Source organism: Thrips palmi, unplaced genomic scaffold (genome assembly GCF_012932325.1).
Source record: "Thrips palmi isolate BJ-2018 unplaced genomic scaffold, TpBJ-2018v1 HiC_scaffold_2, whole genome shotgun sequence".
Classification (NCBI taxonomy): domain Eukaryota; kingdom Metazoa; phylum Arthropoda; class Insecta; order Thysanoptera; family Thripidae; genus Thrips; species Thrips palmi.
The window spans coordinates 4,693,248-4,709,285 of NW_023144629.1; the positions used below are offsets into that span (position 1 = coordinate 4,693,248).

Consider the following 16,038-nt stretch of genomic DNA (forward strand, 5'->3'; position numbering starts at 1 on the left):
CAGACACACCTCTGGGCCCGACGACGCGGCCGTTGCCACACAGAGCTAGGAGGTGGCGAAATGAAATGCACCAGGTTCAGGGAGACCGCCAGTGCCCGACCAGTGTCTCGTGGTCGCGAAATTGGGCGAGGAAAATTTCAGTCGTCCCTCACTTGGGTCGCTCTTCCTCCGTTGAGGTTCTTATTTTTGTTTTCGGGAGTCCCGGCCGGGGCGGGGGCACGGGCGTTACTACATCCACGAGCGGGGGGCGGGAGGGAGCGGTGGGGGCGGTCTCCGGGAGGGCGCATGGCGCACGGCGCTCTGGTCGTGGGGCTGACGAGCTTGACCAGTGCCTCCGTCGCGCCATTCCACCGCCACCACTCCATCGAGATGCTGCGAGTACAACGGTTGCCCGCTGACGGACGCTGCGGCTCGGGGCCCGCGGACGCCGAGGCCTACGACGCCGAGGCCTACGACGCCGACTCCTGCCGCGCCGGCTCCTGCGCCAGGCAGTGCAGTGCGGCCTGCAGGACACCGACACCGCAGAGCCGGCTCCACAATGGGGCTGCCTCAGAGAAACGAGGTGAGATTCGAGTTTCCGAAGGAAAAAAAAAAGGGTCTTTGTGTTTGTCTTTCGCCGGCCTCTTTTGAGTGGGGGCGTCGGAAGGACTTCGGCCGATACGGCGGCCACTCGAAACTAAGAGATTGAGTCTCGGGCGTGCGGCAGGGCGGCATGCCCGGCGGGGCGTCAAGCGGCGTCAAGGTGGAGCGATAGCCATAATGCATGGGATCAGGCTAATGGCAGCAAGATGTCTTTCGGATTGAGCCAACATTGGATTGGCGGCACTTCGGCTCGGCCGGCCGAGACCGAGTGGAGCCCGCCCTGCCAGGTGCCAGGCCCAGCCCGGCCACTCAGCGGCGAGAAGGAAAAAAAACTGACTTGGAAACAGCGGTCCGAAAATTTAGAATAAATGGATTAGAACGGAGACCCTCAGACGAACTCCATTATGCACCTCGAGTGGCCGTTTGGCCGTTTGAGTCTGCCAGTGAAACAGGTGCGGCCTTTCGTCCGCCAATCACGCCTCTCCCTCGCGGCGAATCGGTGAATTGGCGCGGACGGTGATTGCGGTTTTTAATCATTTTATCGGCGGCATGGCTGCCTGGCGACTCACATCGCTTGCATCGAGCCGCCCTGCCCACTGGGCCCTTTTTCCGGGAAGCCAACGCGATCAAATCAGCTGTAGGGCAGTTCACCGCCCCGGCGCACTCATTCCACGCTTTTCGAGACACCTATGCCAGTCGGCGTGCTTGCAGTGGGCCGCGGTCCAGACCGCGCTGGACGAATGCAGTGTCCCAGTGTGTGTGTGTCCCTCCGGCCGCGGTGCACTAGGCAGGGCCCGGGCCCACCCCGCAGCGGCCACCCCCACCCCCTAACCTGCGCGGCACGCGGCTCTCCGATAGATAAGATTGAGGATGCCGAGGTCTCGACGCGGGGCTGGACGCATCCTCACCTCAGTGTGCCCCCGAGTACGCTCCGACCACCACAAGGACCTCCGCCACTCAGGTGCGCGTCGCAGCCGCGCCTCCCCCGCACTCGCCCGCACTGCAGAGCGATTCCAGTCCCAACAGCACTTCCGTCGCTCTGTCTCTCTCGCACTCATGGGGCGTCCCGTAGGGGCGCGACAGAGACAGAGCGACGAAAGCGCTGTTGGGAAGCCTGCGCGCGGAAGCTGCCCCCCAGTGAGAGTCTCTCTGGCTCGGGGTAGCGCGGCGCCGGCCGGCGGTGTGCGGCACGGCCACGGCACGCCCTTGTCTAGGCTGCGGCACGCTTGGCCCCCCTTCCCCACCCCTCGCTGACGTTATTTTGGTTTTCGCAGAGCTTCCCCAGGGCGGCGAACGACCCGAACGACGCTCCGTCATGTCCAAGATCACCTCGCAGCAAGTGTTCGACCGGGAGGACAAGTATGGCGCCCACAACTACCACTCCCTGCCCGTCGCCCTCTGCAAGGGGGAAGGTGAGTCCAGCGACTTGAATCGCAATTTCAAAACTGTCAAAATTAGAAAAAAAAATTGGGAGTGGTGGCAATGCCAAGTCTACTGTACGAGGGCCCCTGCAGCGCGGAGAGTAGGCAACCCAGCCGACAGCCGTGCGCGCAGCCCGCGCGGTTGGCCTACCTCGCCCGAAAAGCGAAAAAGGAGCTTCTATACAGTTGAGGAGATGAAGAAAGATAACGGAATGTTTCTCTGCAGGCGTGTACGTGTGGGACGTGGAGGGCAAGCGCTACCTGGACTTCCTGAGCGCGTACTCCGCCGTCAACCAGGGCCACTGCCACCCCAAGATCCTGGCCGCGCTCAATGAACAGGTAGGTGGACTCTGTCGACGCCGAAGATCGGAACACCGCCAGTTATTCTCGTTCTCTAACGCCAACTCGTGCCCGTGCCCCGCCAGGCCTCCAAGCTGACGCTGTGCTCGCGCGCCTTCTACTCGGACGCGCTGGGCGAGTACCAGCAGATGATGAGCGGCCTGTTCGGCTACCAGCGGCTGCTGCCCATGAACACGGGCGTGGAGGGCGGCGAGACGGCGTGCAAGCTGGCGCGGCGCTGGGGCTACGACAAGAAGGGCATCGCGGAGAACAAGGCCAAGATCATCTTCGCCGAGGGCAACTTCTGGGGCCGCACGCTGGCCGCCGTGTCCTCGTCCACGGACAAGGACAGCTACGGCGGCTTCGGGCCCTTCATGCCGGGCTTCGGCCTGGTGCCCTACAACGACCTCGCCGCGCTGGAGGCCGCCCTCAAGGACCCCGACGTGTGCGCCTTCATGGTGGAGCCCATCCAGGGCGAGGCCGGCGTGGTGGTGCCGCACGCGGGCTACCTCAAGGGCGTGCGAGAGCTGTGCACGCGCTACAACGTGCTGTGGATCGCGGACGAGGTGCAGACGGGGCTGGGCCGCACGGGCAAGCTCCTCGCCGTGAACCACGAGGAGGCCCGGCCCGACATCGTGATCCTGGGCAAGGCGCTGTCCGGCGGCGTGTACCCCGTGTCCGCCGTGCTCGCCGACGACGACATCATGCTGTGCGTCAAGCCCGGCCAGCACGGCTCCACGTACGGCGGCAACCCGCTGGCGTGCCGCGTCGCCACCGCCGCCCTGCGCGTGCTGCTCGACGAGAAGCTGACCGAGAACGCGGAGCGCATGGGGCTGCTGCTGCGCGCCGAGCTCAACACGCTGCCCAAGGACGTCGTGACCCTGGTGCGCGGCAAGGGGCTGCTCAACGCCATCGTCATCGGCCAGGGTGAGTGGAAAGCAGGGCCACTGCCTCGTCGCGCGCGGCGGGGGAAGTCCCAGTGCACCTACATCGCCGCCGCGACTCGTAACGCTCTGTCATTGTTTCAGGCATCGACGCCTGGGAGGTGTGCCTCAAGCTGCGCGACAACGGCCTGCTCGCCAAGCCCACCCACGGCGACATCATCCGCCTCGCGCCGCCCCTCGTCATCAACGAGGCCCAGATCCGGGAGGCCGTCGCCATCATCAAGAGCACCATCATGTCCTTCACCAGGAAGTGAGACGAAGGGCGCGGCGGCGAGCTGGCTTGCGATCCCGACAGTATTATTGATTGGATTGACGGTGCGTGAGAGTGTGATTGTGTAGGTAAACTAATTAATGGCTTCTTCAAGTAGAATGAAAGTGGCTTGCATCAAGCCTCATCATCTTGAAGAGCTGCGACTGCGAGGCTAAGCGAGACACACGTGTAAGGCGTGCTTATTACTTAAGATCTTTTTTATAAGGTTGATAAACGTTTCAGATATCAAATGTTTTAAGAGAGAGGATGGTAGTAAGTTGAATAAGAGTAAAAAATAAACAATAACAAAAGCTCTTTATTTGTTCATTCAGAGCAGAACACTTGATTTTAAGTATTACAGAACTCAAATCATGCATCATCCTATGCATGCTACATCAATGGCAGTTGTATACATAAGATGTAGAATATAAAAACAAGGAAGTTGTACATAAAAACAAAATAATCACAGTAAAGCATCAAAAACTTTCTCACCTTAAAAAAAAGAAAAAATATATATCAACAATAATTACAAATTACACAACTAAACAGGCAGCGCTATGATCAGTCTGTACAGATAATAATATCATCAGTTAAAATCCAGTCAGGGAAGTTAATTATTATGTGGCCTCCTTTTAAATTTTATTAAAATAATATCTGTTGAAAATAGAAACAGTCTGAATTAAAAAATGAAAGGGGCCAGTCATGAAAATACAGTCAGTGAATGTAAATTCAACCAAAGTGGTTTGAGATTTCAGTCTCAATTCAAGGGACAAAATGGCACGTAGCAAAAGCCAACCAAAAGAAAATCAGGGGTTACCCCAGCAGGTATACAGTCCCACCAGGTATAATCCCAACAGGTATAATCCCAACAGGTATAATTCCCACCAGGTATAATTCCCACCAGATATACACTATTTAATTTTAATGTTATTTACACGGATTCCCAACAAGTATAAATCCCAGCAGATATACACCCATTTTATTTACCTTCTTTGGAATAAATTTGCACGGCACGCTAGTTGAACAGCGCCTCTCTGTTTCTAAAGTCGCGAAGCCCCAGGTAGATTTTCTTCTCATCTAATGGCTGAATTTGCAACGTCTGTTCGACCTTTATTCGTTTTCCTTTAGAAGACGTCTGCAAACAGACAAACATTGGACGAACCTAGTGTTGCTCCTGCCCCTGTATACAGTAGCGCAACTTGAATAACGATTGAAACGCGAGTTGCGTGCCTGGCCGAACAAGCAAGATTGATTATGTGACTTTCTAAGGTAGCTAAAACGGCCCCTACGCACGGAATCACCCACCCGCTAGCGAAGGCAGTTTCATTGGGAGTGCAATTCCTGCAGGGAATGCGCTCGAGTCGAAGCTGTCATCATGCCCCATTGTAATCAATCATTTAGTTGTTTTTCTTCTAATGTATTCCTGGTGAGAATTATACCTATTGGGATGTATACCTGGTGGGAATTATACTTGCTGAGACACAAAAAAATCTAATATTAATACGTGTATATCTGGTGGGATTTATACTTGCTGGGAATCCGCGTATAGATAAATAAAATAAAATAGTGTATATCTGTTGGGAATTATACCTGGTGGGATTATACCTGGTGGGACTGTATACCTGCTGACATCACCTCGAAAATCAATGACAATTTGATTGATGTTAAAATTGTACTCAAAGGGACAATTAACATTGTACTTAATAGGACAAGTGGGAGAAAAATCATGGCAACATAAATACAATTCACTTAGAAATAGGGAAGATGGCAGCAAATTATGTTTTGATACAATGTGCTTTTCATGCACCAGTATAAATTAAAGCATATGGCATCCGTAAGCATCCTACTAATTTTCCTGCCACTAGGGGCAAAGAATGCTTCTTTAGTCTTCTTTTCTACAATATAATACATACTCATATGTACAGCAAAGCTCAATCAGTCATTCAACCATCATAGTAGTAAAAGACACAGAATAAATTCCTAGCATCACAGAAAAGTACAGGCAAGTAATTTTATATAAACCAAAAACAACTTGCAAAAACACACAAGCAATAGACTCATATTTTAAGACCAAGAGCAAACTGAATTAGACACATGTTTCCTTTTTGGATAAAGCTGTGGTGTCTTCCACTCCATTGGTTGAAGACACTTCTGACACAGCAGGGTAAGAAGCTACATGAGCATCTTTATTTTGAAGACTCACAATGGAACTAGCGAGTGATGTAGGGTGGGACCTTAAAGAAGATGGGTCTGGTCTCCTGTACCTCTTTCTAGAGGAGGGGCTTCGACTACTACGCCGACTTGACCTGCTCATAGAACAAACATCATTTTCTATTTCTGAGACTCTGTCCAGAGAAAATGAGGCTCCTGAAATAACACTGCTGTTGTCCCACGGATAAACGGGTGTCTTCTGCAAAGCAACAGAAGTGGGGGCCTCCTCCAAAACGGAGACCCTCATGAAGTCCCCATCCATCTCGACATCCCTGCTTTGGATTGATGACAAACTGCTCATTGTACCGTTCTGAGTAAAGCTCTGGTACTTTTCGCGGGCCATGTCATGAGAGCCACTTACGTCACGGACCCCCCTACTTCTCCTCCTCCTCGAATTTCTGTCAAAGAGCTTTCCAGGAGTATGGGTCCCATCAGAAGATATTGCGCTTCTAACTGTTCCATCATTGTTCACAGGAGGTGGGCTGTCTGCCCCAATAACCCAGCGCTCTTGGTTGCTTGTATTGGGACCCTCACTGATGAGAATATTGAAGCTATGGGCATGACTTGGAGAGGTGTCATTTGCACGCTGCTCCACATGGATGTTGGTGTTACTCACTTTGGAGCCGGAACCCTTCAGCGAGTCTCTCAACGTACTCTCCATGTCAGATTGATTGCCTTGCCCGTCGCCACGACGGCGGAAATCTTGGTTTTGAGAGCACATCGCTTGCCTCTTCTGCTTACGGAAAAACTTTCGAGCCATGTCACTTTGCCGTGGGTTGTAAAACATTTCCGCATCCACGACATTGGGGTAGGAACGATACACTGGCATGAGGTGCAGGTTGGAGTCCTTCTGAGACCCTTGCGGCGAGCCGGGAGTGGGCTTGGCACTGGCTTTGTTGAGCTCCACGGCAGCCCTTTGGTTGCGCGACTTGTTGGAGTTGATGCTGTTCGTGCTGGAGACGCGGTTGGAGAGAGGGCCGTGGCCGTTAGCCTGAGAGATAATGCTCCTGTCCGCGTTCGAGATTTTATCCGTGGCCGGGATTTCGGCGACCGGCTTGTCGGTGGCGGCTGGCGCTGGCGGCGGTGGCTCCGAGGTGCGCGTGTCCGACACGTGGCGGCCCCTGCACCGGATGAGCCAGCAGGGGCGCACGTCGCTCCGGGCGAAGCAGTGGAAGAACAAGATGAAGACCGCCATGAGGGAGGCGGTGACCGCGTACAGGACGCTGAAGACGAGCTCGGCTTGGGGCAGGAGGGTGTGCAGCTGGTTGGCGGTGGCGAGCGCCCCCGCCGTCCAGAGCAACACGAACAGCAGCAGCACGATGAGGGTGGCGCGCAGCTGCGTCGCGGGGGTGTGCTCGGCGTCCTCCACCTCACTGCTCACCGTGCTTGCCACACTGTAGGCACCTATCCCGGGTCTGGCCGGCCCAGTGCAGTCCAACAGGTCCAAATCCACGTTTTCAGTGCCCTGGAAGATACGATAAAAAAAAGTGAGCAAACCTGCACGGCAAAACTAAAACCATGAGACAATTGTAGAAGTCCACAGCTTACCTGTGTGCCATCCGACAACTGGGCATTTGTATCAGCTTGACGCTGGGAGAGGTCACATCGTACCAGCAAAACACACACAAGGAGGTACACAACAACAGCAGCGCAGGGAACAAGGACAGCACCAAGAGCCGAATTTGGAACGAGGAAACAGTATTCGTCTCGAACCAAGTAGCGGTACTGCTTCAAGTTCACTGCTCCACTGACTCCCACTACCATCAGACCGATGCCCCAACCAACTAGATAAAGCCCTAGTAGTGGTTTTGGAGGAGGGGTGCTGCTAGACGGTAGGTCATCCTCAGAACCCATTTCCAGTGGATGTTTCTTGTTCAAAGATGAGCGCATATTGCTGGAAGTAAGCAGAAGAGAAAACGACATTACAAAACGCAGTGAGCCTCCCAGATATACCTCATTTGGTCAGTAACACAAACATACCTCACAGTTACTGCCATCCACAAAAGGGCACACAGTGTTAAGTAATGAAGAATCATGCCAACACTCTGACAAAGTTCAACATCATCTGTTTGATGAACTCCAATGCTGCCATTAAAAAAAAAAAAAGGAAAAAAAAAAACATTTTGAGTAAAACATGAAATATGATAACAAGGATAAAGAAAGAAGGGTGTCACAAAATAAATTTTTACCTGAACATGAAACTAAGGAGGGCAATTGCAATCCATGTATTAATGAGGGCATGCTTAGTCCTCTTTGGCATCTGAATGTGAGGCCCAGCCACAACATATGTCACAATGGCAATAATCAGACTGAGGATCAATATTAAACTTCCAATGTAAATAGCTGGGTGTGCCAGTTGTAGGATACTTCTAGGGACCCTGCACACAAAAAAAATACAATTAATAAAAATAATCTTCAGATCAGACAACAAGACTTATTTTACAGGTGATGTCCTACCTTTGTTCAAACTCATAAGGCATTTCTTGCAAGAGGCCAAAGTAACCAAATCTGTCGCAGTTGAAAACAAGTTTGCCGTGCATGAGATGAGATAAAGCGCAACCCTGCTTGCTCCAACCTCCTGCCCCAGCATTCAGGTCCTCATCCCACCACACTGGTCGGGCCCAACCCCCAGCCTCATGGACAGCGGGAGCGCGAACCGCAATGTAGAGGGGCTCAGCAAGATTCCGGACATCCAAGCCAACTAGAGGAAAGGAGAGTTTCACAGTGAAAAATTACAATGGTGATGCCTGATCACAGGGATCGCAATCTTAGAGACTCATACATACCTAATTTGGCCCCTATGACGCTTGAAACGACGTCCCATCGATCATGAGACTCATTAAAATTAACTTGTGGAAATAGATGGCTATTCTCATACATTGATATCAATAATTGATGCGAACGCTGGACTTGTTCACCCTGCCTTTCCAATTGGAAAAATAATGTAGGTGGTATTTGGACTGAAGCCTGAAGAAAAATGAGAAAATAAAAGATATTGATTGACACATACTCTGATTGTATTTTAATTGTTGTATCACACAACCACGCACCTTGGCTCTACTTGACATGAATGATGTGTTATTTCCTTCAGAACAATGGGAGATCTGCGAAGGTCGTGCACCAGCAGGCCCAATAGACCCGCTTTCATCAGAGACTGAATACCAAACACATGTCAGACCTAGGAAGCTTTCACGAGAAACATGAAATTCTTCAACTGCTAAGGTACCCTGTAATCATGTAAAATGATTAGTGAGGTGAAAAAGAAATGTATTCCTAGCAGAGTTTGATCAATGTAAGCCAAAGTACCCTTTGAGATTGTAACGGCGAGGAGTACTGGGTCACAGTTTCAACTGCGTGCACTAGTTTGGAGCTGGCTCTTTCTTCCAGCTGTGCGGCCCGTAACAAACTGCGGGGCATCTGGGTGATGCAGCTCACCATGTCGACCAATAAGGAGCCCATCTGAAAGCAAATGAAGTTCAGTCTGTCATTCTATCAACAGCACTGCAGCACTGCAAAGAATGAGCGCCATAAAAATTCTTACCTCTTTATACTTTGGCAAAAATTTTACATAGTTACTAATTGCCTTGGAGAGAAAAATGGCATCCATTTTATCTGATAAGTGAGGCGTCCCACAGGACAAATTCAATAATTGTTGAGCACTCTCCACTATGGCAGGTCCATGATCTTCACTCAAATTCATCTATTTATAAAAAGAACAAAAGTTGTTCAGTCTTTTTTAAAGCAGAAAAAGGGAGATAGTTATTGCTCCAATGTTTTTTCTCTTACCCTGAGAAAGTCTTGAAGCAAACGAGTTGTTCTACTGGAATAGGGACACAGGGAGGTATTCAAGGAGTGCCATTTGCCTTCACTATCACATGCGTGGTATGCATGCTGCTCTTGAATGTTGTCAAAATCAGTTGCTTCACATGGGAGTTCAGCACTGAAGCCAACAACTGTTTGAGGCCAGACGTACACACCTTTGTTGTTCCTTGTAACTAAAAAAACAAAACAAAAAAGTTGAAATGGAGTAAAAAAAAATAAAGAAAATCCATACATATATGCCATTAACTAAAACATACCTATTTGAGGGCAGTACTTTGTTTTAGCAGAGATTACAATAACAGAAACTGTCCTGGAATGGTTTGCTTGTCCAGACACCAACAGGCAGTTCCACTGGCCAGAATGATTGGTGCTCAATTGGTCAATAATAAGTGCACTAGAACAGGTAAAAAAGATAAAAAATGTCTTAAGATTGTGGCACCATCAAGAAAGCTAAGATAATGAAATTGTCACAGACATGTTAAGAAAACTTACCTCACAAGTGTACCATTATCAGAAACATTAACACTTCCAAGGTGAACATCTTTGAATGCAACTGCTGGATCCTGCTTTCCCCAGAACCAAGATATGCTCGGGCTGTCCAGGCCCACGAGGGAAGCTTGGCATTGGAGCCTGAGGCGGTCTCCCTCAAACACAACCTGAGTGTCAAATCAAGTCAAGCTGATAATTGCTGTTCCCACTTCACAACCTTAACATTACTAGAAGAAGAAAGTTACCTGATCTTGCTGCGGCTGTATTTTGAGAATGTCCAGAGAAAGAACATTACTCGTGCACATGGAGATGCTCCCATTGTACCACTGCAGCAAAGGCAGTCCCCTTGCTTGCACAGGAGATGCACATGTTAAAGTTAGTTTTTTCCCACTGAAATTCCGTGCCCATTCAAAAAGCCAAGACTGAGCACAATCACAATCCAGAAAGTTGTTTCCAATATCACTGAAAAAAATTAAATAAAAAGTTATGGGACTTTGATCATACGGTTGGCCTGTAGAATGAAGGGTCTGTGCAGATACTTACAATTTTTGGAGGTGCATTAGGTTTTCAAGAATTGCTCTGTTTATTCGTGCCAAATTGTTGTTGCTAAGTTTCAACACCTCTAAATTGGATAGTCCATCAAAGGCATGATCCTGAAGGACCTCTATTTTGTTAAAGGATAAATCTCTGTTTTAGAAAACAAAAACAAAGAAAAAACACACATATTAGTACTGCGGAAGATGACAGGATCAAATTGAACACAAAACATGGGTCCTTACAGTCGTTTCAGGTTGGTGAAGTTTAGAAAATATCCTGACCCCACATCCACAATGGTGCTTCTGCTGAGGTCCCTGCATTTCAAAATAATTTAGTGAAGGAAAAAGAGATCCACTATCATGTCACATTAAAAGATTTTGGATGAAACTGGACTTACAAATGGGCTATCTGTGGGGCCAACGCAGACAAGTCCAACTTGCTGAGGACATCTAGTTTGTCAGAACACCGTACTTTGAGGAAAGATCCATTTTTCACTTTGGTGCAGTTGCAAGAAGTGGGGCAGCCACTTGGCCTTTCGTGCGCAGGCTGGAGAGACAGAGCCAAACCCAGGCAAGCCGCTAGCACTAAGATGAAACCCACTCGTTGCAGAAGATTCATCTTGGCGGCATAGGGGAAAAATTGAAGTCACATTTCTGCATGAAGTCTGAAACATTTCAAACCAAGAGAAAAATTTGATATGAGTAAAAAAATTACTGTGTCGTAATAGCCGGTTCACGAGGACGCGGCTTCAGGGTTCAGAAAGTAGCACTCAGATGTACACTCCGCTAAAATAGAACGAAGCTCGGGGTAAAATAATTGACAAGAATATTTGTAAACAAACATAATGGAAAACGTAGAGGTTAAGTGTCGGCTCTGTAGCTTCCTTTCCCAGTTTAGAGACTTTTTCTGGGTATTTTGACATAATACAGGCGGTATAGGTGAGTGGGACATAGTTTACCTTAGAAAAATTATGTTCTACTGTTTAAAAATCAGAGAAAATGTCAATGTAAACGTTGCAGGGACAATGTTAATGTTTTCCAGGGCGTCACACACACACAAACACACACACTGACACTGACATAGGGCCCGTGCACCGCTGGAGGAAGAACAAAAACTCCTGGTGGGCATTTCCGCGCGAGCCTTCAAACTGGGACCCAGCTGGGGGTGCCTGTTTGTTGTATTTTTTTTTTTTACCGGTTTTAAACAAAGTGGCTAAGGATCGCGGCAGGTTGCGGTGTCGGTTCACGATAATTGGAGAAGGAAACTCTAGTCGATTACGCCGAACCTTAAGCAAAATAAGTGAACTTGTCAAGATAGTGCAGGTTAGGTTGACTAAGATGTCTGCTAGGTCGACGCCATGTTAACTCCGCGCACGTCGCTGCTGGTGGGCAAACGAAACAGCCTTTTTCTGCTTTTCCCGATACGAGTATGCCACAAAAGCTCTCAACACGAGTCGGAAATTTTTATTTAATTTAATTTCGACAATGTAAAAGGTTGGATGAATTCCAGTCACTTCTCAAAACGCGAAAACGCGAGAACCAAATTTGAACTTCGCGCTGCTTTCCCACCAGCACGGAAGGGAACGTTATGCGTCGTTTAACAGCACCGTTTCGAGATCCTCGACCTGCACGGGCCCTATAGGGCATGGGCACATCGAGACAAGTGAAGGTTTCACTGGGGATCATTGAGCGGGAACATTCAAATGCTCCCCTTTTTGTAAGGCATGGTGTTTACTGCTGAAAGAAGATAAATGTTGCAAAGATGCCTAGAGGGCATTGGTAGGCATCAAAGCACGCATAGAAGTTGCTGGAGAGTGTTAAGATTGCTTAATCAAACTTTGGCCTTAATGAAAGTAGGACCCCCAGCGATAGCGCCTGCTGGGTAGGCAACAAGCAGTACACAACCGTCCATAACCTCCAACTGCATAGCTTTTATTTGTTTCACGTGATGAAGTCCTAAAATTTTCAATGAATCCATGTTCCTGTAAGGCACGAATGCCAATAAATTCGTGGGCGAGTGATAACCTCCGCTTAAATCGTAGATATATCGTAGGAAAGACGTCGAAATTCAAGCTTCCCGCGAGATTGATCCCCAGTGAGTAGAGAACGTTCTGGGCCCCATCACCGCTAGTGACTTCCAAAAAGCCCACTGCCCATGCTCTATCACACACACACACAAACACACGTGAGAGTCGACTGTTCGATTACTCGCCAATCGATTCAATATGGCGTCCGTTTGTTTTGATTTTTGTTGTTTTTGTTTGTGCCGGCAGGTGAGAAGTAAAATTTATCCACTTCTTTCGTTACTGATTTCTCTTCCGAGGAAGTGAAGCTGTCCTCCCTCTTTAGTCCTCCTGTTAGAAGTGTCGAGCTTCAGCCAAGACCTGAGATGTCTGAAAAGGGAGCAGCACTGCAGACTTACAACCAGGAGCTTGTCAAAGGTGCGAATGGGCAATGGGCAGCACTTGAGACAGTTCTGAGAACACATTGTCCTACCAACATCTTTCATTTAAATTTCAGGAATAGAATCGTTAAAGAGGAAACGATGCGAAATCGTGCAATGGATTTCAGAAGATCAGCGCAAGAAGGAGGTACTCGAGAAAGAGCTTGCCACAGTGCAGGCCAAGCTGTCGACAGTATGCACCAGTCTCCAACAAAACATTGACAAGAAGGCTTCAATAGATGAATCCATCGAAAGCTGTGAATCAGCATATATGAAAGTGAGTTTCAGTCTTGAGATTTTCATACGTAGAGTATCCATTCAATTTAGACATTCATAACTGCATTGTGTTACAGATCCTGGAGAGTTCTCAGGCACTATTGAACATGGTGCGCCAGGATGCTCTTTCTTTAGATCATTCTGGCAGCAACAAGTGTGAATCAACATGAGGTCTGACTTGTACTTTCTGTACGGCTCACACAATTTAATTTTAAAATATTATTTAAGCAAACTTGGAGACTTAAGACTTTGTTTTTCCTGAGTGCAATGTGAAAGTTATAGTTTTATAAAATACAACTCAACATTATATTTTTTTAATCTTATTGAAATATTTTGTTTGTTTTCCATGTTTGATGGCCCTCTATAATTGCAGAATAAGGTGAGAAAAATTGAAGAAGCAGGAATGTACAGAAGTAACAACAAACATTTATTCACAAAAGCACTGCTAAAAAGAACGAGGTTCCAAATTAAGAAACTCAAAATATTCCTTTTAGAGCACTCAACAAAATTACAAACTTGAACAGAACAGAGAACAGAGGTTGCCAAAATCAATAAAGTTACTGTATATACAAGTGGTTGTGCATTAAGATTTGGAAACAAAAAGAACAAAGAGCTTTTGAAATCCCTTGATAAATATAATGTTACCTAAAAAGATCATTTTGGGGAAGGCATGTGAAAATGACAAGAAATTTTGTACATTTTTTAAATTATTATAAAATAGTGCGTGTGCACAAAAATTCAATAGAATTTTTTAACAACAGGCAATGTAGGCATAGATAGATTATGCATAACCCACAAATTTCTGCTCATTCCACACTTTGACTAGTTCTTCTGGATCAAATCCATGAGAGGCGATAACATACCGATACGAGTACTTATCATATGGTTTCTTGTAGAAGTGAAACTCGTTGCAATGGTATGGCTCAACACCAGCTTTTTTAGCCACCAAACCGAGATAGATATCATCGAAGCGAAAGTGCTCCGTGTACATACTCGCGTAGTACATGTCTATCAGAGCTTCCCGAGACAGGATGAAGGCCCCTGCAGTGACATAGGGTGGCCACAAGTGGTAAGGGTACTCAGATAGAGGTACATACCACTTACTACTGAGATGTCTGTGGGGAGATGACACAAAAACAAAACCAGAAAATAATCTCACATCTTCTGGTAACTCATAATCTGTTTCTGCGAGATTCCCTTTTTCATTGGGATAGTTGGTGGGATCCCTTAAAAAGCGCAATACGCTTCTGGTAGAAATATACATATCATCATCAACAAACATAAAAAACTTGGAATTTAAGCAGTTGTTCATAATCCACTTGAACCCCATCATGGTTTTGATGGTGTTGTTGTAGTAAGTGTCAATGAATTTAACTTGAACAATATCACCATGTTCAGCAATTTCCTCTTCTATTTTCATCTGTAGCTCTGCATCATTGGGTTTCGTGCCAAGCATAAAAATAGTTCGAATTGGCACATCCGAAAATCTTCTTTCAAAGCCCCATGACTTTCTAATAGCTTTGCGTTGCTCAAAATGATGCAAAGCAGATTTGACTACATACACTAAACGAAGCTGAGGATAATCTTCATCGAAACATTTTCTTTTCAAGTCTGTTAGGAATGTATAATTGTACACTGTGATCGGTGGGACATCTGGCTTTTCTTGGTTGCGTAATTGATTTATGAATTCTTGAATGTCTCCCACATATGGATATTTAAAATCATCATTGTAAGTACTTTCTAAAAGATGAGTCAAAATACCAAAGTAGTAAATAAACCCTAATGTCAGAGCAGCGCAAAAAACAGTCTTCAATTTCACTTTCCGCATCATCTTGATTCAAACTAAATTCTGAAACACATGAAAGGAACACAACCATAGAATTTTGAGCACAGAGGAAAGTGTAGATCAGTTGCAAGCACGCAAGAATAGACTTATGGTGGTTGTTACCTTTCTACTAATATTCTCCCTGATAAAGGACAGCTGGGTAGTCCACATGAAGTCTTGGATAAGGAAGAGGTACACTGCCTTGTGGTTGTAAGGATTCAGTTACTTTTTTCATAGTTGGTTTGCCTCTCTTGCCCTGTGGCACCACTTCAACATAGAACTCATGTGCTAGATCACCATCTTCATCAAAGTACATCGATCCTTGCCGAATCAATACAAAGGGACTTCCTTTGAATGTTCTCTCGAAGGTCTTAGTTTGGTATTCACTTTCGTTGTCTGAACCAGTCACAGTTGAAAATGCAGAAGCCCCCTTTTTGAAGATCTTAGTGCTTGTGCCACCCATTGATTCACTTCAAAGCTTTGATTGACATCCAGAAAGCAGCAAGATCAGATGAGTGGAGAATCAGAGTAGCAGCTGGTCATTCTCGGGATCAGCCACAACACTGCAACAGTTGAATCTTGAGAAATTGAGACCTGAAACAATGAAGTAAATGAATATTTTGAGCCATCATTAGACAAAAATTGAAATATTGCTGTGCTCGACAAATAATGAACTCATGACACCTTAAACTACAGACATTTTCGGAATATGAATAGATGAAGAACACAGAAAGCAAGTTTGCAAACGTCAAATTTAATTCCACGATAGATTTGGGGAAACAAAAACATATGAATGGTTAACCACCAACCTAGAATCGGAGACAGCAGACAGAAAGGACCTGCCTCATCATTCAAAAAGCCAAGGGACTGGAAGAGGTTACCGCAACGAAACAGGTGGCA

The 16,038-nt window shown here is 47.2% G+C and overlaps 5 protein-coding genes across 6 annotated transcripts; 2 read left to right on the top strand and 3 right to left on the bottom strand.

The window, feature by feature from the left end:
* The first annotated feature begins 354 nt into the window (after positions 1 to 354).
* LOC117646733 (ornithine aminotransferase, mitochondrial) lies at positions 355 to 3,850 on the top strand. Of its 2 annotated transcripts, none has more exons than XM_034387879.1 (5): positions 355 to 562; positions 1,857 to 1,994; positions 2,230 to 2,342; positions 2,429 to 3,269; positions 3,371 to 3,850. In XM_034387879.1, the coding sequence occupies exons 1-5, from the start codon at positions 370 to 372 to the stop codon at positions 3,538 to 3,540; spliced, it is 1,455 nt and encodes a 484-aa protein (XP_034243770.1). In that variant the 5' UTR covers positions 355 to 369; the 3' UTR covers positions 3,541 to 3,850. The 2 variants fall into 2 exon arrangements, with proteins under 2 accessions (XP_034243770.1, XP_034243771.1); XM_034387880.1 differs by lacking the exon at positions 355 to 562 and adding an exon at positions 1,384 to 1,543.
* On the bottom strand, positions 3,833 to 11,688 carry LOC117646729 (adhesion G protein-coupled receptor A3). Its single transcript, XM_034387874.1, has 17 exons — positions 11,554 to 11,688; positions 10,993 to 11,259; positions 10,838 to 10,909; positions 10,602 to 10,745; positions 10,304 to 10,520; positions 10,062 to 10,225; positions 9,827 to 9,963; positions 9,534 to 9,742; positions 9,289 to 9,447; positions 9,054 to 9,206; positions 8,798 to 8,974; positions 8,534 to 8,714; positions 8,205 to 8,448; positions 7,937 to 8,125; positions 7,728 to 7,832; positions 7,296 to 7,641; positions 3,833 to 7,212 (listed from the first exon to the last, which is right to left on the bottom strand). Exons 2-17 carry the CDS (start codon positions 11,211 to 11,213, stop codon positions 5,623 to 5,625), a joined length of 4,308 nt encoding a protein of 1,435 aa, XP_034243765.1. The 5' UTR covers positions 11,214 to 11,259; positions 11,554 to 11,688; the 3' UTR covers positions 3,833 to 5,622.
* Positions 11,689 to 12,803: 1,115 nt separating this feature from the next.
* On the top strand, positions 12,804 to 13,644 carry LOC117646739 (13 kDa deflagellation-inducible protein-like). The gene is made up of 3 exons (XM_034387892.1): positions 12,804 to 13,035; positions 13,115 to 13,314; positions 13,391 to 13,644. Exons 1-3 carry the CDS (start codon positions 12,984 to 12,986, stop codon positions 13,481 to 13,483), a joined length of 345 nt encoding a protein of 114 aa, XP_034243783.1. The 5' UTR covers positions 12,804 to 12,983; the 3' UTR covers positions 13,484 to 13,644.
* A 75-nt stretch (positions 13,645 to 13,719) lies between these two features.
* On the bottom strand, positions 13,720 to 15,403 carry LOC117646735 (beta-1,3-galactosyltransferase brn). Its single transcript, XM_034387887.1, has 2 exons — positions 15,262 to 15,403; positions 13,720 to 15,162 (listed from the first exon to the last, which is right to left on the bottom strand). Exon 2 carries the CDS (start codon positions 15,142 to 15,144, stop codon positions 14,095 to 14,097), a length of 1,050 nt encoding a protein of 349 aa, XP_034243778.1. The 5' UTR covers positions 15,145 to 15,162; positions 15,262 to 15,403; the 3' UTR covers positions 13,720 to 14,094.
* Positions 15,269 to 15,601, bottom strand: LOC117647401 (tumor suppressor candidate 2-like). The gene has a single exon (XM_034389129.1). It carries the CDS (start codon positions 15,599 to 15,601, stop codon positions 15,269 to 15,271), a length of 333 nt encoding a protein of 110 aa, XP_034245020.1.
* Positions 15,602 to 16,038: the final 437 nt, after the last annotated feature.